Below are 20,390 nucleotides of genomic sequence, written 5' to 3'. Positions count from 1 at the left end.
TGGAGAAGCTTAACCATCTGCTGGAGGTTAAGTCTGTGAGCAGATTGTGTTTTCTGGTTATTTAAACCCGTGGATTTCCCTTTTTTCTACTAGAAGAAGAGGCGGGTGGGTGGTCTCTGGGGGATGAAGGGGCTCGTCGCTAAGAGAGGGTGTGGGAATTTGTTTTATTTGGTCTCGGTGGCTGTGTCGTCAGCTCAAGTGGAGATATTTGAGCTCGAGCCACGGGGTTTAATTGGAATGTGACTTGAGTCTGTCAAGAGAAGACGCCGAGCGAGCCGAGGGATTCCGTATGCCTAATGTGTGTGTGTTTTTGATGTCTGACTGACTGACCAGGATTAAATGGGAAAGATTAGATTTGAGCAAACATGTGCCACTATCTAAGTGTCGCGGGCTTTCCTCTTTGTCTTTTCAGAGCCAAAACTGCCATCTCCATAATCTTCTAAAGTTATTCCATCATATACATACATCTGTTCAAATTACCTTGGCTAAGACTGTGCCTCTTGTCTGTACAAATAACCCCCTGTCTTTTGCCACGGTTTTATGTTATCTCCGTAAAATGATCGCAAGTATCCCTGTAAATAATCATGTAAAATGTGACTATGATATAATCCCAACAGTAATACCTACCTGCGATTAAACGGTGTGAATATGGTTTTCTGAAGTCGTTTTTATGTTGATTGAGTTGATACGTGTTCAGGTCTGCCGATACAGATACATCGTTGTAATGCGTGTTTGTTTTTACCAGTGCCTCTTTTTTTTGCCTTCATTATTTTTAGCTGGAAAATAGATGCTCACAAACAATCATTAAAATTGAATAACCCATTAAGGATTCTTTTTGTAAACCCCAAATACTCTATGATGATAAATCCATGGGGTCATTTTGGTCATTAATTTTCAAAGAAACATTTGCAATCCCATGCAATCCCATGTAGACCTACAGTGGCCAATAGCTATATGATACAAGAAGAGCCTTTTTAGTTGTTGTTATAGTTGTATTCCCAACACTGTGTTTTTATAAATTGTTTTATTTGAAAGGCCTGAAGGACCATGTGCCGGACGAGACCTTTGAAATCTGCGTGAAATAACTAGAAAACGACACCCTCGATGGAAAGTGATTTACCCCTAATCCAAATCTGCCCCTGATGTCTCGAATGAAAGTGACGCTGTTGTCGCGTCTCTAATCGCTCCGAGGAGCCGCGCCAGATAAAGGGTTAACTGTGCTACTGTAATTAGTCGCTGCTCTCATGTCGTCGTCCTCCAATATAGTGCTGGGCGTAGCCACGGACGCTTACCTCTCCTAACACACACACATGCACGCACACACACCTCCCCATCGGCTTCTCGGAATATCTAATACACTGGGAAATCATAGTGCGAGCCTCCCCCGCTCACACACTGCTACTGCGCGCGTGTAGCAGAGACGCTTTACTCATATCATCCAAGTTTACGTTCCCGTTTTATATTATTCTAAAATGCAATAATTTGATGAAAGTATATTGTACTTGCGCAATGGAGTAATCTGATAGGACGTTTGGCCTTTTTATTTGTTTCTACAACAACTGGAAACAAATCGACAAATCATTGTATAAAGTGCATAATGTCAGTGACGGGTAAACTCATTCTGTGCTGTTTTCACTCTTGACGATTTTCTGGTGCGCGTTTGAGATGGCGCACAGGCTCGTGAGCACCCGGTCGACACCGTTAACCGGGCTGGTGGGGTGCCTGCTGGTGTGCAATTGTGTGGTGGACCTGGTTCTCGCACAGATTCGGTACTCTATCCCCGAGGAGTTGGAGCACGGAGCTTTTGTCGGTAATATCGCCGAGGACCTGGGCTTGGATGTAGCCAAGCTATCCTCTCGTCGGTTTCGGATTGTATCCGGGGCCAAAAAACAATACTTAGAAGTGAATCTGGAAAACGGTATTTTGTTCGTTAACGAGAAGATTGACCGCGAGGAACTGTGTGAACGGAGTCCGACCTGCTTCTTGCACTTGCAAGTGGTGATCGAGAATCCGTTAGAACTGTACCGAGTGGAGGTGGAGATTTTGGATGTGAATGACAACTCTCCCAATTTCCCATGGAGCGAGTTTAATCTGGAGATTACAGAGTCGGCGGCGCCCGGGTCTCGGTTCCCGTTGGAAAGTGCGCAGGACCAGGACGTGGGCACCAACTCGCTCCGCTCCTACCAGCTGAGCTCCAACGAACACTTTGTGCTGAACATCCAGACGCGTAATGATGGGAGCAAGTTTGCCGAGCTAGTTCTGGAGACCCCACTGGACCGGGAGCAGCAGAAGACGCAAGAGATGGTGCTCACATCCGTGGACGGGGGGTCGCCTGAGCGCTCGGGTACAGCTCTCATCACCATCACGGTGCTGGATGCCAACGATAACGTGCCCGTTTTCGACCAGTCTGTTTACCGGGCGAGCCTGGTAGAAAACGCACCGAGAGGGACATTAGTGCGGAAGCTAAATGCTACTGATTTGGACGAGGGTGCGAACGGGGAGGTGTCCTATGCATTCAGTGGGCACGCACCACTCAAAGTGCGCGAGCTGTTCAGTTTAGACCAGTACACAGGTGAGATCCGAGTGAAGGGGATTGTGGACTATGAGAAAGCGAGTGTGTATGAGCTGTATGTGCAGGCTAAAGACAGGGGTCCCTCCGCAGTGGCCGTGCACAGTAAGGTACTGGTGGATATCTTAGATGTGAATGACAACGCGCCGGAAGTCATCCTCACCTCCGTGTCCACGCCTGTCCAGGAGGATTCGCCACCGGGAACGGTGATAGCCGTTATAAGCGTCATGGACCGGGACTCGGGAGAGAACGGGAATGTGCACTGCCAGATCTCCAGCAACGTTCCCTTCCAGCTCCACTCCTCCTTTAAGAACTACTACACTCTGATAACTAGCGAGTTTCTCGATAGAGAAGCTTTCTCCGAGTACAACATCACCCTCACGGCCCGGGACCTGGGCTCCCCGTCGCTCTCCACGAGGAAAACCATCCTCGTCCAAGTGTCTGACATTAACGACAACCCCCCGCGCTTCGCCCAGCCATCATACACAGTTTATGTGACTGAGAATAACGCCCCGGGCGCATCCATTTGCTCAGTCACTGCTTTCGACCCCGATTCTAATCAGAACGCCTATCTGTCCTACTCGATTCTAGAGGCTCATATCCATGGCATGCCCGTGTCCACTTACGTCTCCATCAACTCGGACAACGGAAACATCTACGCGCTGCGCTCCTTTGACTACGAGCAGCTAAGGAACTTTCAGATACGGGTGCAGGCGCAGGACGCCGGTTTCCCCCCACTCAGCAGCAATGTCACAGTAAATGTGTTTGTATTGGACCAGAACGACAACTCTCCGGTCATCGTGTCCCCCTTACCCAAGAACGGGACTGTAGCGACAGAGGTGGTCCCGAGGTCAGTGGATGCGGGGTACCTAGTCATCAAGATCACTGCGCTAGATGCGGACGCAGGACAGAACTCCCGCATCTCCTACCAGGTGCTCCAGGCTACGGACCCGGGGCTGTTTAGTGTCGCCCTCTACACAGGAGAAATCAGAACAATTCGCCGGATCGTGGATAAGGACGCTACTAGGCAGAGACTCGTCATCCTGGTCAAGGACAACGGCCAGCCGCCTCTCTCCGCCACCGTCTCCATCCTCCTCTCCGTGGTCGAGAACGTGCCCGAGTCCCTGTCTGATTTCGGCGACCTCACTCTGAGCCCGCAGCCCCCCTCCAACCTCGCCCTCTACTTGATCGTGTCACTGAGCACCATCTCGCTAATCTTCCTGGTGGCTATCATTGTGCTGGCTGCGGTCAAATGTTACAAGGACAAAGACACACTCAGCGGGTACAGCCTCCCTCCCTTCGCCTGCTGCTGCTGCGGGGGCTTCCAGCCAGAGCCACCCCCCGAGGTATTCAAAAAATCTAACCTGAACCTGCAAATCTCCACCGGGGCTAAAGTGCCTACCAACTGCATGGAGGTAAATGGCAACGGTACTCTGTCCCAAGCCTACTGCTATAAAGTGTGTCTGACCCCCGAGTCAGCTAAGAGTGAATTTATGTTCCTGAAGCCGTGCAGCCCCAGCAGGACCTCGAGGAACAACGAGACCAAGGGGGCAGACAACTTTGCTTGGAGCGCGCACAACGGGAGCGCATCCGCGAATAACAATTCCGGAGCCACCACTCCGAATGAGGTAGATTGAGAGTGAATGTGTTAGCACATTTATATAAATCATTTATCCCCTTCACTTATACTTTCACGAATGGTGTGGTATTGCCCATTTTTGTTTAAAACATAATCAAGTACTTCACATTCTATCTAATACAGTTGAAATCATACATGCGGCAATGTGACTTTATCTGAGTTGAACGACACAATATTCAGAGGTCAATATTCATCAGGCTGAGTAAAATTCTCTACTAATGCAACCTACACATTTTTATATTCCATGCCTGTTAGTGTTTATACCTTAGTTATAGACCTACAGTAATGACGTGATAAAATATTTTGTTTTTATAATAAGAGAGTGGATATTCTATTCACAGAGGCTATGAAAGGAATATGAATGAGCTAGTTGTGGAGCTTATGTCTCTCTCGTCGCGCACAGAACAGAACCGTCTGCCAGAAATATCAGTTTCACAGAGCAACGGAGATGAATCAACCTCAGTCCTGTTTGTTTCGATGCTTATACATCGATCCCTAATCAATTTTTGTTTATAAGCTATTTGAGCTGTCTATGATCATGATTTGTCCATTGTTATTTTGAAGACATTTTCCGAGTAATACAGTAAATGACAAATCCCATAACGTTTGTATGCTTGTGTATTGGTGTGGTAGCATACAATCAATGTCATTGCATGTTCTGTCTCCTGCTATGTGATACGACGAGAAAGACATCGCCCATACTTTTCCTTCGCAAACCACCAGTTGGAATTGATTTCTAGTAGTGTCTGCGAATAGAGTTGTTACCATAAGCACAAGGTTAAGGGCTGACAGACAAGGTGAATGATAGCCCATCTCGGAAATAGAACTCCACTTTTCTGGGCTAAAGTATGCTGTCAACGACCGTTCTGGAGAATCGTCCACCTCTCATTTGTTTGGACAGATCACCTCACTAACTATGCCTCAAGGGCACAGACACGGTCGAGCCGTTATACTGCACACAACGCGGTGCATACGAAAGGGGGTCGCGTCCATTATTGATGAAAAATGGCAAAGGGCTGGTTTCTGGGGTACTGGGGAGGATAAGGGGTAGGGGGGATGAGGGGGGGGGCATGGCCCTGGCTGGGACGTGGCGCGCCTGTAGATTGCCCCGGCGAGGAGAGAGATGTGGATCCGTGTTTTGTCCTGAGCGAAGGAAGGGTGGGGGGGACCGAGGGAGGGACGGAGAGAGAGAGAGGAAGGCGAGACTGCTGTTGTCGGAGTCACTAGATTGGACCGGCAAACCGTGAATGTGATGTGTGCGTATTGCCCAGTGTACATCTCTATAATCTGGCACAATGTATGCAGACAGTGACGGATAAAGGGACCCTTTTCTTCCTAGAATATCCCATCTCCGTATAGACTGAAGACTAAACATGTCAGTCCCATTCATAGCAGGAACACCTCTGGCCATATAAAGAGCTTGATTCGAGGTCATGCTGATTGTTCTGCTCGTAGCTATGTCCCTCCAGGGGCTTGGTGTCCTTGATGACGTTAATTGGTTCCCTTAAATCACACCTGAGTTCGCCGAGAGTCACTCTCCCATATGAGTCAAATTGGATGGGTGCACAGCATGCCGCGGATCTGCGGATGACACGATACCAGCTCACAGACTTACCAACTAAACAGTGGGATAGTTATATAGCCTATTGACAACCATATCCATGTTGTATGTAGACCTACATGTCGGCATAGTGTAATCTCAGCAGGGTGATACAAAATACATACATTGAAAGTGAAAGAGGAGACAGATTAGGCCTCTCCTACTCACAGGTCAACTGTTCTGTGAAACAGACTGATCAGCTGAGATGACCTAGATAAGTGCGTAAAGCAGGACGGCACAACTTTTCTCGCCTCTCAGCAATACATAATTCAAAGCTGATCTTCTCGGAGAATCAGGGCAATATTCATGTGAAAAATTATACATAAAACACAAAAAACAATTACGTGTATAATTGTATTAATTTCCTGAGAATTTCCTGAGTCCCACGGTTTCCTTTGAATATTAAAATGGTGTTTTCGTTTCATCCCGGTTGGGTTCTAATTGTTTTTTGTGCAGAGCTGGCGCGGAATGTATTTTCAATACCGATTCTAATAATAGTGAATTAATAGAGCATGGAATCCGCACTATGAGACTTATTCCCGGAATACATATCACTCCGGAGTGCCCGTCCCCTCCCCTGCTGTGTTGTGCTGCAGTGGATGAAAGCGAAATAAATGACAGGCGAGTCACTGCTCAAGGCACGGCGCACATCCTCGCTGCCTTCTGAAAAAAAGCCACAGGGAGGCAGTCAAGCTCCATGGAAAAAATATAATTTCCCCAATTCATTTAGACAACCGTTCCTTAAATGTCCAATTCAATTTGGGTTACAATTAAGTACCTTACTCTGATTGTTTAAATTAAAATGGTCAAAAGGAGACAAAAAGGAGCAAAGATACATTTCTCAAGCAATAATTTAGCTAGGACTCTGGGAGTGGTCTGAGTGGGAAACTAAAAACTAGATGTTATCAGCAGAGAGGTTTGGAACTCTCTTATTGGTCTATTAACTAATTTATCACATGGTGATGTCACCTGGCAGACCAAAAACCATCCCACCACAAACAGCTCTTACACTAAAAGGACATTATCATAATTGTAACAATTTCACAGTATTATTCCAACCTCACAGTGTGGAAATATATACAAAACACAGGAACATCACGTTTCTGACTGCACTGGTCCTTTAAAGTGACATGAATATAATGTAGAATATGCAAATTAATAGAACTCTACTAATATTTACTGAGAAAACATTGAATCCCTATTCGTGTCAAAGCTCATCTCTTTAACAAGGTTTTTAGACATGTGGTTTTAAGATCTTATTTTCTCTCTTAATCTATAGCTCAAGCAACCAATCACCGACTGGACCCTCCCAAAGAACCAGAAGTCCTCTCTGAAAAGGTAACAGTCACCTTTGACATGTACACTTCCAACTAACTCAGCACACCCGTCTTTGAGACAGAATGTTATTAATGAATGACTTGTGTGTGGTCATGCCAGAACATATTATGTGATTCTTCATGGATGGATCTATATCCTCCGCAGCTATAACTCTATCAACATGGACGGCACTCTGATGAGGAAGGCCATGCATGCAGACCCAGAGAACTACATGACACCCATGACGGGCCAGTACTGGACCTGGGGCACCCGCATGAGGGGCACGTGAGGGCCTGGGCTTGAAACACACACACACACACACACACACACACACACACACACACACACACACACACACACACACACACACACACACACACACACACAGAGAGCTAATGCCTCTCCCTGGATAATAGCAAACAGACAATGAGCAGCTATGTTATGAGCACCCTGATGAAGACAGCTTGTCTGTCGAAACGTTGGACAGAAATATTTTAGCATCTGAGCTCCTAGAGTGTGCGACTCTCCTTTATTAACAAAAAAAATGTTATGACTACATAAGCACTACTTCCACAGCGTTTACATGTGTGTCTGTACTATCCTTGATTTCAGTCATACAGTATATTAATCAACATTATGTTTCTTCTTCCATAGACTACAAGATGTCTCCTCCTGCCACTGGCCCTCCTCCTCGCTGCTGCACCCCTCGGTGCACCCCTCCACCCCAGCAACAGCCCCAACCCCAGCAGCCTCAGCAACCTCCACTCCCCCCTCATCCCCATCCTCACCTCCATCCTCACCCCCAGCCACCTCCAGACTACCAACACAACGTGTACATCCCTGGCACGCTGTCGGCTCTGTGCACCCTGAGGCCAGCAGCCACCCACCACCGCAGCGAGCTGGATGTCCACAACTCCTTCTCCACCTTCGGCAAGAAGAGGCGCTTCATCCACAACTACGAGCCCCGGACAGAAGCAGCAGCAGCCGTCATCAACAACGACCTGTATAACGATTAATAGTGGGCGGGACAGAGAGTTAAATGAAAGGGATTCATTCATGACTGAATTCATTCAACATGTGTACAAACGGAGGAATGAATAAATCAACGTTCGACCTCCATGCTAATGGAAAGAGGGAGATGGATGGATGAATCCAAGAAGAGTGATCATTAAACCGTTTAAGATCTGCCACTGTTGGCCATTGTTATTTTGTATACATTACTGTCACATGTTTTCCACAGTCTGTTTTTCAATTGATAACATGTATTATTGTTATTCTTATTATTTATTGTTTTGACAATCAGCCTGGAGCAAAGAAAAATGATGAGAAATATCCAATTAGCCTAAGATCGGACAGCGCTTTGCACGTTGTTATAAATATCAATTATATTTTTGAATGTTTCCAAAAACGGACACAAATAACCAGGTTGTGTTTATTCATCTAAAACTGTTTGAAATGTATGCTTCTGTTCAGCAGAACTTGTGAGAATATGTATGAATATACCTGTAGATATGCAAACTACATTTCTGATGCAGGCGATCCCCAAATGCTTAAACAGTCATCTCCCCAACACATATATTGTATATACATTTCTGAGAATAAAGTATTTTTTCTCATAATACGCTCTTCTGGGATAAATTGATTGAGAAACCTTTTCAATGTCAATGAGCATCAGTCACACATCCACTTTAAAGTTGGGAAATTGTTTTAGGGTAAAAAAAGTTGCAAGGCGCAATAACACCGGGGAAAGCTTTCTGTAAATAATAAACCTAGTAAAATGCCAGTACATGCCCACTGGAGTGCTTGCATTTCCATTTGGCCTCAGAGAATGGTTGAGGTTCCTTAATTGAACAAACATAATATAATTTTCATTAAAGACAGTGGGACTGGGCTGGGAGCTTAAATGCCACACCTGGACGAAATCTGCCAACAGTTCTTCCATCCTCTCTCCATGCACTTTTCCTTTTAAAATACCGGGGAATGAGTTCCGAATGTCAACAGATGAGTATCGGCCGGATCCAGAAGAGTAATTAGGTCGGCAGGTGCCACAGACTGAAAATAATTATCTTAATAATGAGACGGTCTCCATGGAGACAAGACGCTTCTGGATCTGTAGTGTAAACCTTCTGTCCGGCTGGAGAGGAGGAGGAGAACCATAGGGACGGTATAGCAGGGCTAGAGAAGAGGAGGAGAACCATAGGGACGGTATAGCAGGGCTGGAGAGGAGGAGAACCATAGGGACTTTATAGCAGGGCTGGAGAGGAGGAAGAGAACCATAGGGACGGTATAGCAGGGCTGGAGAGGAGGAGGAGAGCCATAGGGACATTATAGCAGGGCTGGAGAGGAGGAGGAGAACCATAGGGACAGTATAGCAGGGCTGGAGAGGAGGAGGAGAACCATTGGGATGGTATAGCATGGCTGGAGAGGAGGAGGAGAACCATAGGGACAGTATAGCAGGGCTGGAGAGGAGGAGGAGAACCATAGGGACAGTATAGCAGGGCTGGAGAGGAGGAGGAGAACAATAGGGACAGTATAGCAGGGCTGGAGAGGAGGAGGAGAATCATAGGGACGGTATAGCAGGGCTGGAGAGGAGGAGGAGAACCATAGGGACGGTATAGCAGGGCTGGAGAGGAGGAGGAGAACCATAGGGACGGTATAGCAGGGCTGGAGAGGAGGAGGAAAACCATAGAGACGGTATAGCAGGGCTGGAGAGGAGGAGGAGAACCATAGGGACGATATAGCAGGGCTGGAGAGGAGGAGGAGAACCATAGGGACGGTATTGCAGGGCTGGAGAGGAGGAGGAGAACCATAGGGACGGTATAGCAGGGCTGGAGAGGAGGAGAACCATAGGGACAGTATAGCAGTGCTGGGAAGAGGAGAACCATAGGGACGGTATAGCAGGGCTGGAGAGGAGGAGAACCATAGGGACCGAATAGCAGGGCTGGGAAGAGGAGAACCATAGGGACAGTATAGCAGGGCTGGAGAGGAGGAGAACCATAGGGACTTTATAGCAGGGCTGGAGAGGAGGAAGAGAACCATAGGGACGGTATAGCAGGGCTGGAGAGGAGGAGGAGAGCCATAGGGACATTATAGCAGGGCTGGAGAGGAGGAGGAGAACCATAGGGACAGTATAGCAGGGCTGGAGAGGAGGAGGAGAACCATTGGGATGGTATAGCATGGCTGGAGAGGAGGAGGAGAACCATAGGGACAGTATAGCAGGGCTGGAGAGGAGGAGGAGAACCATAGGGACAGTATAGCAGGGCTGGAGAGGAGGAGGAGAACAATAGGGACAGTATAGCAGGGCTGGAGAGGAGGAGGAGAATCATAGGGACGGTATAGCAGGGCTGGAGAGGAGGAGGAGAACCATAGGGACGGTATAGCAGGGCTGGAGAGGAGGAGGAGAACCATAGGGACGGTATAGCAGGGCTGGAGAGGAGGAGGAAAACCATAGAGACGGTATAGCAGGGCTGGAGAGGAGGAGGAGAACCATAGGGACAGTATAGCAGTGCTGGGAAGAGGAGAACCATAGGGACGGTATAGCAGGGCTGGAGAGGAGGAGAACCATAGGGACCGAATAGCAGGGCTGGGAAGAGGAGAACCATAGGGACAGTATAGCAGGGCTGGAGAGGAGGAGAACCATAGGGATGGTATAGCAGGGCTGGAGAGGAGGAGGAGAACCATAGGGACAGTATAGCAGGGCTGGAGAGGAGGAGGAGAACCATAGGGACAGAATAGCAGGGCTGGAGAGGAGGAGGAGAACCATAGGGACAGTATAGCAGGGCTAGAGAGGAGGAGGAGAACCATAGGGACGGTATAGCAGGGCTGGAGAGGAGGAGGAGAACCATAGGGACGGTATAGCAGGGCTGGAGAGGAGGAGGAGAACCATGGGGACATTATAGCAGGGCTGGAGAGGAGGAGGAGAACCATAGGGACAGTATAGCAGTGCTGGGAAGAGGAGAACTTTAGGGACGGTATAGCAGGGCTAGAGAGGAGGAGAACCATAGGGACCGAATAGCAGGGCTGGGAAGAGGAGAACCATAGGGACAGTAAAGCAGGGCTGGAGAGGAGGAGAACCATAGGGATGGTATAGCAGGGCTGGAGAGGAGGAGGAGAACCATAGGGACGATATAGCAGGGCTGGAGAGGAGGAGGAGAACCATAGGGACGGTATAGCAGGGCTGGAGAGGAGGAGGAGAACCATAGGGACAGTATAGCAGGGCTGGAGAGGAGGAGGAGAACCATAGGGACGGTATAGCAGGGCTGGAGAGGAGGGGGAGAACCATAGGGACAGTATAGCAGGGCTGGGAGGAGGAGGACCATAGGGACGGTATAGCAGGGCTCGAGAGGAGGAGGAGAACCATAGGGATGGTATAGCAGGGCTGGGAGGAGGAGAACCATAGGGACGATATAGCAGGGCTGGAGAGGAGGAGGAGAACCATAGGGACAGTATAGCAGGGCTGGAGAGGAGGAGGAGAACCACAGGGACGGTATAGCAGGGCTGGAGAGGAGGAGGAGAACCATAGGGACAGTATAGCAGGGCTGGAGAGGAGGAGGAGAACCATAGGGACAGTATAGCATGGATCGAGAGGAGGAGAACCATAGGGACGGTATAGCAGGGCTGGAGAAGAGGAGGAGAACCATAGGGACAGTATAGCAGGGCTGGGAGGAAGAGAAGCATAGGGACAGTATAGCAGGGCTGGAGAGGAGGAGAACCATAGGGACGGTATAGCAGGGCTGGAGAAGAGGAGGAGAACTATAGGGACAGTATAGCATGGATCGAGAGGAGGAGGAGAACCATAGGGATGGTATAGCAGGGCTGGGAGGAGGAGAACCATAGGGTCAGTATAGCAGGGCTGGAGAGGAGGAGAACCATAGGGACGGTATAGCAGGGCTGGAGAAGAGGAGGAGAACCATAGGGACAGTATAGCAGGGCTGGGAGGAAGAGAAGCATAGGGACAGTATAGCAGGGCTGGAGAGGAGGAAGAGAAGCATAGGGACAGTATAGCAGGGCTGGAGAGGAGGAGGAGAACCATAGGGACAGTATAGCATGGATCGAGAGGAGGAGGAGAACCATAGGGATGGTATAGCAGGGCTGGGAGGAGGAGAACCATAGGGTCAGTATAGCAGGGCTGGAGAGGAGGAGAACCATAGGGACGGTATAGCAGGGCTGGAGAAGAGGAGGAGAACCATAGGGACAGTATAGCAGGGCTGGGAGGAAGAGAAGCATAGGGACAGTGTAGCAGGGCTGGAGAGGAGGAGAACCATAGGGACGGTATAGCAGGGCTGGAGAGGAGGAGGAGAACCATAGGGACAATATTGCAGGGCTGGAGAGGAGGAGGAGAACCATAGGGACGGTATAGCAGGGCTGGAGAGGAGGAGGAGAACCATAGGGACAGTATAGCAGGGCTGGGAGGAGGAGAACCATAGGGACGGTATAGCAGGGCTCGAGAGGAGGAGGAGAAACATAGGGACGATATAGCAGGGCTGGAGAGGAGGAGGAGAACCATAGGGACGGTATAGCAGGCCTGGAGAGAAGGAGGAGAACCATAGGGACAGTATAGCAGGGCTGGAAGGAGGAGAACCATAGGGACGGTATAGCAGGGCTCGAGAGGAGGACGAGAACCATAGGGATGGAATAGCAGGGCTGGGAGGAGGAGAACCATAGGGACGATATAGCAGCGCTGGAGAGGAGGAGGAGAACCATAGGGACAGTATAGCAGGGCTGGAGAGGAGGAGGAGAACCACAGTGATGGTATAGCAGGGCTGGAGAGGAGGAGGAGAACCAATGGGACAGTATGGCAGGGCTGGGAGGAGGAGAACCATAGGGACAGTATAGCAGGGCTGGAGAGGAGGAGAATCATAGGGACGGTATAGCAGGGCTGGAGAAGAGGAGGAGAACCACAGGGACAGTATAGCAGGGCTGGGAGGAAGAGAAGCATAGGGACAGTATAGCAGGGCTGGAGAGGAGGAGGAGAACAATAGGGACAGTATAGCAGGGCTGGAGAGGAGGAGGAGAATCATAGGGACGGTATAGCAGGGCTGGAGAGGAGGAGGAGAACCATAGGGACGGTATAGCAGGGCTGGCGAGGAGGAGGAGAACCATAGGGACGGTATAGCAGGGCTGGAGAGGAGGAGGAAAACCATAGAGACGGTATAGCAGGGCTGGAGAGGAGGAGGAGAACCATAGGGACGATATAGCAGGGCTGGAGAGGAGGAGGAGAACCATAGGGACGGTATAGCAGGGCTGGAGAGGAGGAGGAGAACCATAGGGACAGTATAGCAGGGCTGGAGAGGAGGAGAACCATAGGGACAGTATAGCAGTGCTGGGAAGAGGAGAACCATAGGGACGGTATAGCAGGGCTGGAGAGGAGGAGAACCATAGGGACCGAATAGCAGGGCTGGGAAGAGGAGAACCATAGGGACAGTATAGCAGGGCTGGAGAGGAGGAGAACCATAGGGATGGTATAGCAGGGCTGGAGAGGAGGAGGAGAACCATAGGGACAGTATAGCAGGGCTGGAGAGGAGGAGGAGAACCATAGGGACAGAATAGCAGGGCTGGAGAGGAGGAGGAGAACCATAGGGACAGTATAGCAGGGCTAGAGAGGAGGAGGAGAACCATAGGGACGGTATAGCAGGGCTGGAGAGGAGGAGGAGAACCATAGGGACGGTATAGCAGGGCTGGAGAGGAGGAGAAGCATAGGGACAGTATAGCAGGGCTGGAGAGGAGGAGAACCATAGGGACGGTATAGCAGGGCTGGAGAGGAGGAGGAGAACCATAGGGACAATATTGCAGGGCTGGAGAGGAGGAGGAGAACCATAGGGACGGTATAGCAGGGCTGGAGAGGAGGAGGAGAACCATAGGGACAGTATAGCAGGGCTGGGAGGAGGAGAACCATAGGGACGGTATAGCAGGGCTCGAGAGGAGGAGGAGAAACATAGGGACGATATAGCAGGGCTGGAGAGGAGGAGGAGAACCATAGGGACGGTATAGCAGGCCTGGAGAGAAGGAGGAGAATCATAGGGACAGTATAGCAGGGCTGGAAGGAGGAGAACCATAGGGACGGTATAGCAGGGCTCGAGAGGAGGACGAGAACCATAGGGATGGAATAGCAGGGCTGGGAGGAGGAGAACCATAGGGACGATATAGCAGCGCTGGAGAGGAGGAGGAGAACCATAGGGACAGTATAGCAGGGCTGGAGAGGAGGAGGAGAACCACAGTGATGGTATAGCAGGGCTGGAGAGGAGGAGGAGAACCAATGGGAAAGTATGGCAGGGCTGGGAGGAGGAGAACCATAGGGACAGTATAGCAGGGCTGGAGAGGAGGAGAATTATAGGGACGGTATAGCAGGGCTGGAGAAGAGGAGGAGAACCATAGGGACAGTATAGCAGGGCTGGGAGGAAGAGAAGCATAGGGACAGTATAGCAGGGCTGGAGAGGAGGAGAACCATAGGGACGGTATAGCAGGGCTGGAGAGGAGGAGGAGAACCATAGGGACGATATTGCAGGGCTGGAGAGGAGGAGGAGAACCATAGGGACGGTATAGCAGGGCTGGAGAGGAGGAGGAGAACCACAGGGACAGTATAGCAGGGTTGGGAGGAGGAGAACCATAGGGACGGTATAGCAGGGCTGGAGAGGAGGAGGAGAACCATAGGGACAGTATAGCAGGGCTGGAGAGGAGGAGGAGAACCATAGGGACAGTATAGCAGGGCTAGAGAGGAGGAGGAGAACCATAGGGACGATATAGCAGGGCTGGAGAGGAGGAGGAGAACCATAGGGACAGTATAGCAGGGCTAGAGAGGAGGAGGAGAACCATAGGGACAGTATAGCAGGGCTGGAGAGGAGGAGGAGAACCATAGGGACAGTATAGCAGGGCTGGAGAGGAGGAGGAGAACCATAGGGATGGTATAGCAGGGCTGGAGAGGAGGAGGAGAACCATAGGGACAGTATAGCAGGGCTGGAGAGGAGGAGGAGAACCATAGGGACAGTATAGCAGGGCTGGAGAGGAGGAGGAGAACCATAGGGACAGTATAGCAGGGCTAGAGAGGAGGAGGAGAACCATAGGGACGGTATAGCAGGGCTGGAGAGGAGGAGGAGAACCATAGGGACGGTATAGCAGGGCTGGAGAGGAGGAGGAGAACCATAGGGACAGTATAGCAGAGCTGGAGAGGAGGAGGAGAACCATAGGGACGGTATAGCAGGGCTGGAGAGGAGGAGGAGAACCATAGGGACATTATAGCAGGGCTGGAGAGGAGGAGGAGAACCATAGGGACAGTATAGCAGGGCTGGAGAGGAGGAGGAGAACCATAGGGACGTTATAGCAGGGCTGGAGAGGAGGAGGAGAACCATAGGGACGGTATAGCAGGGCTGGGGAGGAGGAGAACCATAGGGACAGTATAGCAGTGCTGGGAAGAGGAGAACTTTAGGGACGGTATAGCCGTGCTAGATAGGAGGAGAACCATAGGGACCGAATAGAAGGGCTGGGAAGAGGAGAACCATAGGGACAGTATAGCAGGGCTGGAGAGGAGGAGAACCATAGGGATGGTATAGCAGGGCTGGAGAGGAGGAGGAGAACCATAGGGACGATATAGCAGGATTGGAGAGGAGGAGGAGAACCATAGGGACGGTATAGCAGGGCTGGAGAGGAGGAGGAGAACCATAGGGACAGTATAGCAGGGCTGGGAGGAGGAGAACCATAGGGAAGGTATATCAGGGTTGGAGAGGAGGAGGAGAACCATAGGGACGGTATAGCAGCGCTGGAGAGGAGGAGGAGAACCATAGGGACAGTATAGCAGGGCTGGAGAGGAGGAGGAGAACCACAGGGATGGTATAGCAGGGCTGGAGAGGAGGAGGAGAACCAATGGGACAGTATAGCAGGGCTGGGAGGAGGAGAACCATAGGGACAGTATAGCAGGGCTCGAGAGGAGGAGGAGAACCATAGGGACAGTATAGCAGGGCTGGAGAGGAGGAGGAGAATCATAGGGACGGTATAGCGGGGTTGGAGAGGAGGAGAACCATAGGGACGGTATAGCAGGGCTGGAGAGGAGGAGGATAACCATAGGGACAGTATAGCAGGGCTGGAGAGGAGGAGGAGAACCATAGGGACAGTATAGCAGGGATGTAGAGGAGGAGAACCATAGGGACAGTATAGCAGAGCTGGAGAGGAGGAGGAGACCCATAGGGACAGTATAGCAGGGCTGGAGAGGAGGAGGACAACCATAGGGAGAGTTTAGCAGGGCTGGATAGGAGGAGGAGAACCATAGGGACAGTATAGCAGGGCTGGAGAGGAGGAGGAGAACCATAGGGACAGTATAGCAGGGCTGGAGAGGAGGAGGAGAACCATAGGGACAGTATAGCAGGGCTGGAGAGGAGGAGGAGAATCATAGGGACGGTATAGCAGGGCTGGAGAGGAGGAGGAGAACCATAGGGACAGTATAGCAGGGCTGGAGAGGAAGAGGAGAACCATAGGGACGGTATAGCAGGGCTGGAGAGGAGGAGGAAAACCATAGAGACGGTATAGCAGGGCTGGAGAGGAGGAGGAGAACCATAGGGACGATATAGCAGGGCTGGAGAGGAGGAGGAGAACCATAGTGACGGTATAGCAGCGCTGGAGAGGAGGAGGAGAACCATAGGGACGGTATAGCAGGGCTGGAGAGGAGGAGAACCATAGGGACAGTATAGCAGTGCTGGGAAGAGGAGAACCATAGGGACGGTATAGCAGGGCTGGAGAGGAGGAGAACCATAGGGACCGAATAGCAGGGCTGGGAAGAGGAGAACCATAGGGACAGTATAGCAGGGCTGGAGAGGAGGAGAACCATAGGGATGGTATAGCAGGGCATGAGAGGAGGAGGAGAACCATAGGGACAGTATAGCAGGGCTGGAGAGGAGGAGGAGAACCATAGGGACAGTATAGCAGGGCTGGAGAGGAGGAGGAGAACCATAGGGACAGTATAGCAGGGCTAGAGAGGAGGAGGAGAACCATAGGGACGGTATAGCAGGGCTGGAGAGGAGGAGGAGAACCATAGGGACGGTATAGCAGGGCTGGAGAGGAGGAGGAGAACCATAGGGACAGTATAGCAGAGCTGGAGAGGAGGAGGAGAACCATAGGGACAGTATAGCAGGGCTGGAGAGGAGGAGGAGAACCATAGGGATGGTATAGCAGGGCTGGAGAGGAGGAGGAGAACCATAGGGACGGTATAGCAGGGCTTGAGAGAAGGAGGAGAACCATAGGGATGGTATAGCAGGGCTGGAGAGGAGGAGGAGAACCATAGGGACAGTATAGCAGGGCTGGAGAGGAGGAGGAGAATCATAGGGACAGTATAGCAGGGCTGGAGAGGAGGAGGAGAACCATAGGGACGGTATAGCAGGGCTGGAGAGGAGGAGGAGAACCATAGGGACATTATAGCAGGGCTGGAGAGGAGGAGGAGAACCATAGGGACAGTATAGCAGGGCTGGAGAGGAGGAGGAGAACCATAGGGACGTTATAGCAGGGCTGGAGAGGAGGAGGAGAACCATAGGGACGGTATAGCAGGGCTGGGGAGGAGGAGAACCATAGGGACAGTATAGCAGTGCTGGGAAGAGGAGAACTTTAGGGACGGTATAGCCGTGCTAGATAGGAGGAGAACCATAGGGACCGAATAGAAGGGCTGGGAAGAGGAGAACCATAGGGACAGTATAGCAGGGCTGGAGAGGAGGAGAACCATAGGGATGGTATAGCAGGGCTGGAGAGGAGGAGGAGAACCATAGGGACGATATAGCAGGATTGGAGAGGAGGAGGAGAACCATAGGGACGGTATAGCAGGGCTGGAGAGGAGGAGGAGAACCATAGGGACAGTATAGCAGGGCTGGGAGGAGGAGAACCATAGGGAAGGTATATCAGGGTTGGAGAGGAGGAGGAGAACCATAGGGACGGTATAGCAGGGCTGGAGAGGAGGAGGAGAACCATAGGGACAGTATAGCAGGGCTGGGAGGAGGAGGACCATAGGGACGGTATAGCAGGGCTCGAGAGGAGGAGGAGAACCATAGGGATGGTATAGCAGGGCTGGGAGGAGGAGAACCATAGGGACGATATAGCAGGGCTGGAGAGGAGGAGGAGAACCATAGGGACAGTATAGCAAGGCTGGAGAGGAGGAGGAGAACCACAGGGACGGTATAGCAGGGCTGGAGAGGAGGAGGAGAACCATAGGGACAGTATAGCAGGGCTGGAGAGGAGGAGGAGAACCATAGGGACAGTATAGCATGGATCGAGAGGAGGAGGAGAACCATAGGGATGGTATAGCAGGGCTGGGAGGAGGAGAACCATAGGGTCAGTATAGCAGGGCTGGAGAGGAGGAGAACCATAGGGACGGTATAGCAGGGCTGGAGAAGAGGAGGAGAACCATAGGGACAGTATAGCAGGGCTGGGAGGAAGAGAATTATAGGGACAGTATAGCAGGGCTGGAGAGGAGGAGAACCATAGGGACGATATTGCAGGGCTGGAGAGGAGGAGAACCATAGGGACGGTATAGCAGGGCTGGAGAGGAGGAGGAGAACCACAGGGACAGTATAGCAGGGTTGGGAGGAGGAGAACCATAGGGACGGTATAGCAGGGCTGGAGAGGAGGAGGAGAACCATAGGGACGATATAGCAGGGCTGGAGAGGAGGAGGAGAACGATAGGGACGGTATAGCAGGGCTGGAGAGGAGGAGGAGAACCATAGGGACAGTATAGCAGGGCTGAAAGGAGGAGAACCATAGGGACGGTATAGCAGGGCTCGAGAGGAGGAGGAGAACCATAGGGACAGTATAGCAGGGCTGGAGAGGAGGAGGAGAACCATAGGGACAGTATAGCAGGGATGGAGAGGAGGAGAACCATAGGGATGGTATAGCAGGGCTGGGAGGAGGAGAACCATAGGGACAGTATAGCGGGGCTGGAGGGGAGGAGAACCATAGGGACGGTATAGCAGGGCTGGAGAGGAGGAGGAGAACCATAGGGACAGTATAGCAGGGCTGGAGAGGAGGAGGAGAACCATAGGGACAGTATAGCAGGGATGGAGAGGAGGAGAACCATAGGGACGGTATAGCAGGGCTGGAAAGGAGGAGGAGAACCATAGGGACGATATAGCAGGGCTGGAGAGGAGGAGGAGAACCATAGGGATGGTATAGCAGGGCTGGAGAGGAGGAGGAGAACCATAGGGACAGTATAGCAGGGCTGGGAGGAGGAGAACCATAGGGACGGTATAGCAGGGCTCGAGAGGAGGAGGAGAACCATAGGGATGGAATAGCAGGGCTGGGAGGAGGAGAACCATAGGGACGATATAGCAGCGCTGGAGAGGAGGAGGAGAACCATAGAGACAGTATAGCAGGGCTGGAGAGGAGGAGGAGAACCACAGGGATGGTATAGCAGGGCTGGAGAGGAGGAGGAGAACCAATGGGACAGTATAGCAGGGCTGGGAGGAGGAGAACCATAGGGACAGTATAGCAGGGCTCGAGAGGAGGAGGAGAACCAGAGGGATGGTATAGCAGGGCTGGGAGGAGGAGAACCATAGGGACAGTATAGTGGGGCTGGAGAGGAGGAGAACCATAGGGACGGTATAGCAGGGCTGGAGAGGAGGAGGAGAACCATAGGGACAGTATAGCAGGGCTGGAGAGGAGGAGGAGAACCATAGGGACAGTATAGCAGGGCTGGAGAGGAGGAGAACCATAGGGACGGTATAGCAGGGCTGGAGAAGAGGAGGAGAACCATAGGGACAGTATAGCAGGGCTGGGAGGAAGAGAATTATAGGGACAGTATAGCAGGGCTGGAGAGGAGGAGAACCATAGGGACGGTATAGCAGGGCTGGAGAGGAGGAGGAGAACCATAGGGACGATATTGCAGGGCTGGAGAGGAGGAGAACCATAGGGACGGTATAGCAGGGCTGGAGAGGAGGAGGAGAACCACAGGGACAGTATAGCAGGGTTGGGAGGAGGAGAACCATAGGGACGGTATAGCAGGGCTGGAGAGGAGGAGGAGAACCATAGGGACGATATAGCAGGGCTGGAGAGGAGGAGGAGAACGATAGGGACGGTATAGCAGGGCTGGAGAGGAGGAGGAGAACCATAGGGACAGTATAGCAGGGCTGGAAGGAGGAGAACCATAGGGACGGTATAGCAGGGCTCGAGAGGAGGAGGAGAACCATAGGGACAGTATAGCAGGGCTGGAGAGGAGGAGGAGAACCACAGGGATGGTATAGCAGGGCTGGAGAGGAGGAGGAGAACCAATGGGACAGTATAGCAGGGCTGGGAGGAGGAGA

General features: G+C 51.5%; 1 protein-coding gene across 1 annotated transcript; it reads left to right on the top strand.

Moving 5' to 3' along the window:
• The first annotated feature begins 1,290 nt into the window (after nucleotides 1-1,290).
• LOC110504896 (protocadherin gamma-C3-like) lies at nucleotides 1,291-8,744 on the top strand. The gene is made up of 4 exons (XM_021583760.3): nucleotides 1,291-4,197; nucleotides 7,088-7,146; nucleotides 7,291-7,406; nucleotides 7,780-8,744. Exons 1-4 carry the CDS (start codon nucleotides 1,666-1,668, stop codon nucleotides 8,139-8,141), a joined length of 3,069 nt encoding a protein of 1,022 aa, XP_021439435.3. The 5' UTR covers nucleotides 1,291-1,665; the 3' UTR covers nucleotides 8,142-8,744.
• The last annotated feature ends 11,646 nt before the right edge of the window (nucleotides 8,745-20,390 follow it).

Source organism: Oncorhynchus mykiss, chromosome 25 (assembly GCF_057628025.1).
Source record: "Oncorhynchus mykiss isolate SJ-2025 chromosome 25, ASM5762802v1, whole genome shotgun sequence".
NCBI classification, from domain to species: Eukaryota; Metazoa; Chordata; class Actinopteri; order Salmoniformes; family Salmonidae; genus Oncorhynchus; species Oncorhynchus mykiss.
The sequence above is the reverse complement of the archived record's forward strand: the minus strand, read 5'-3'. Positions and strand labels throughout refer to the sequence as shown.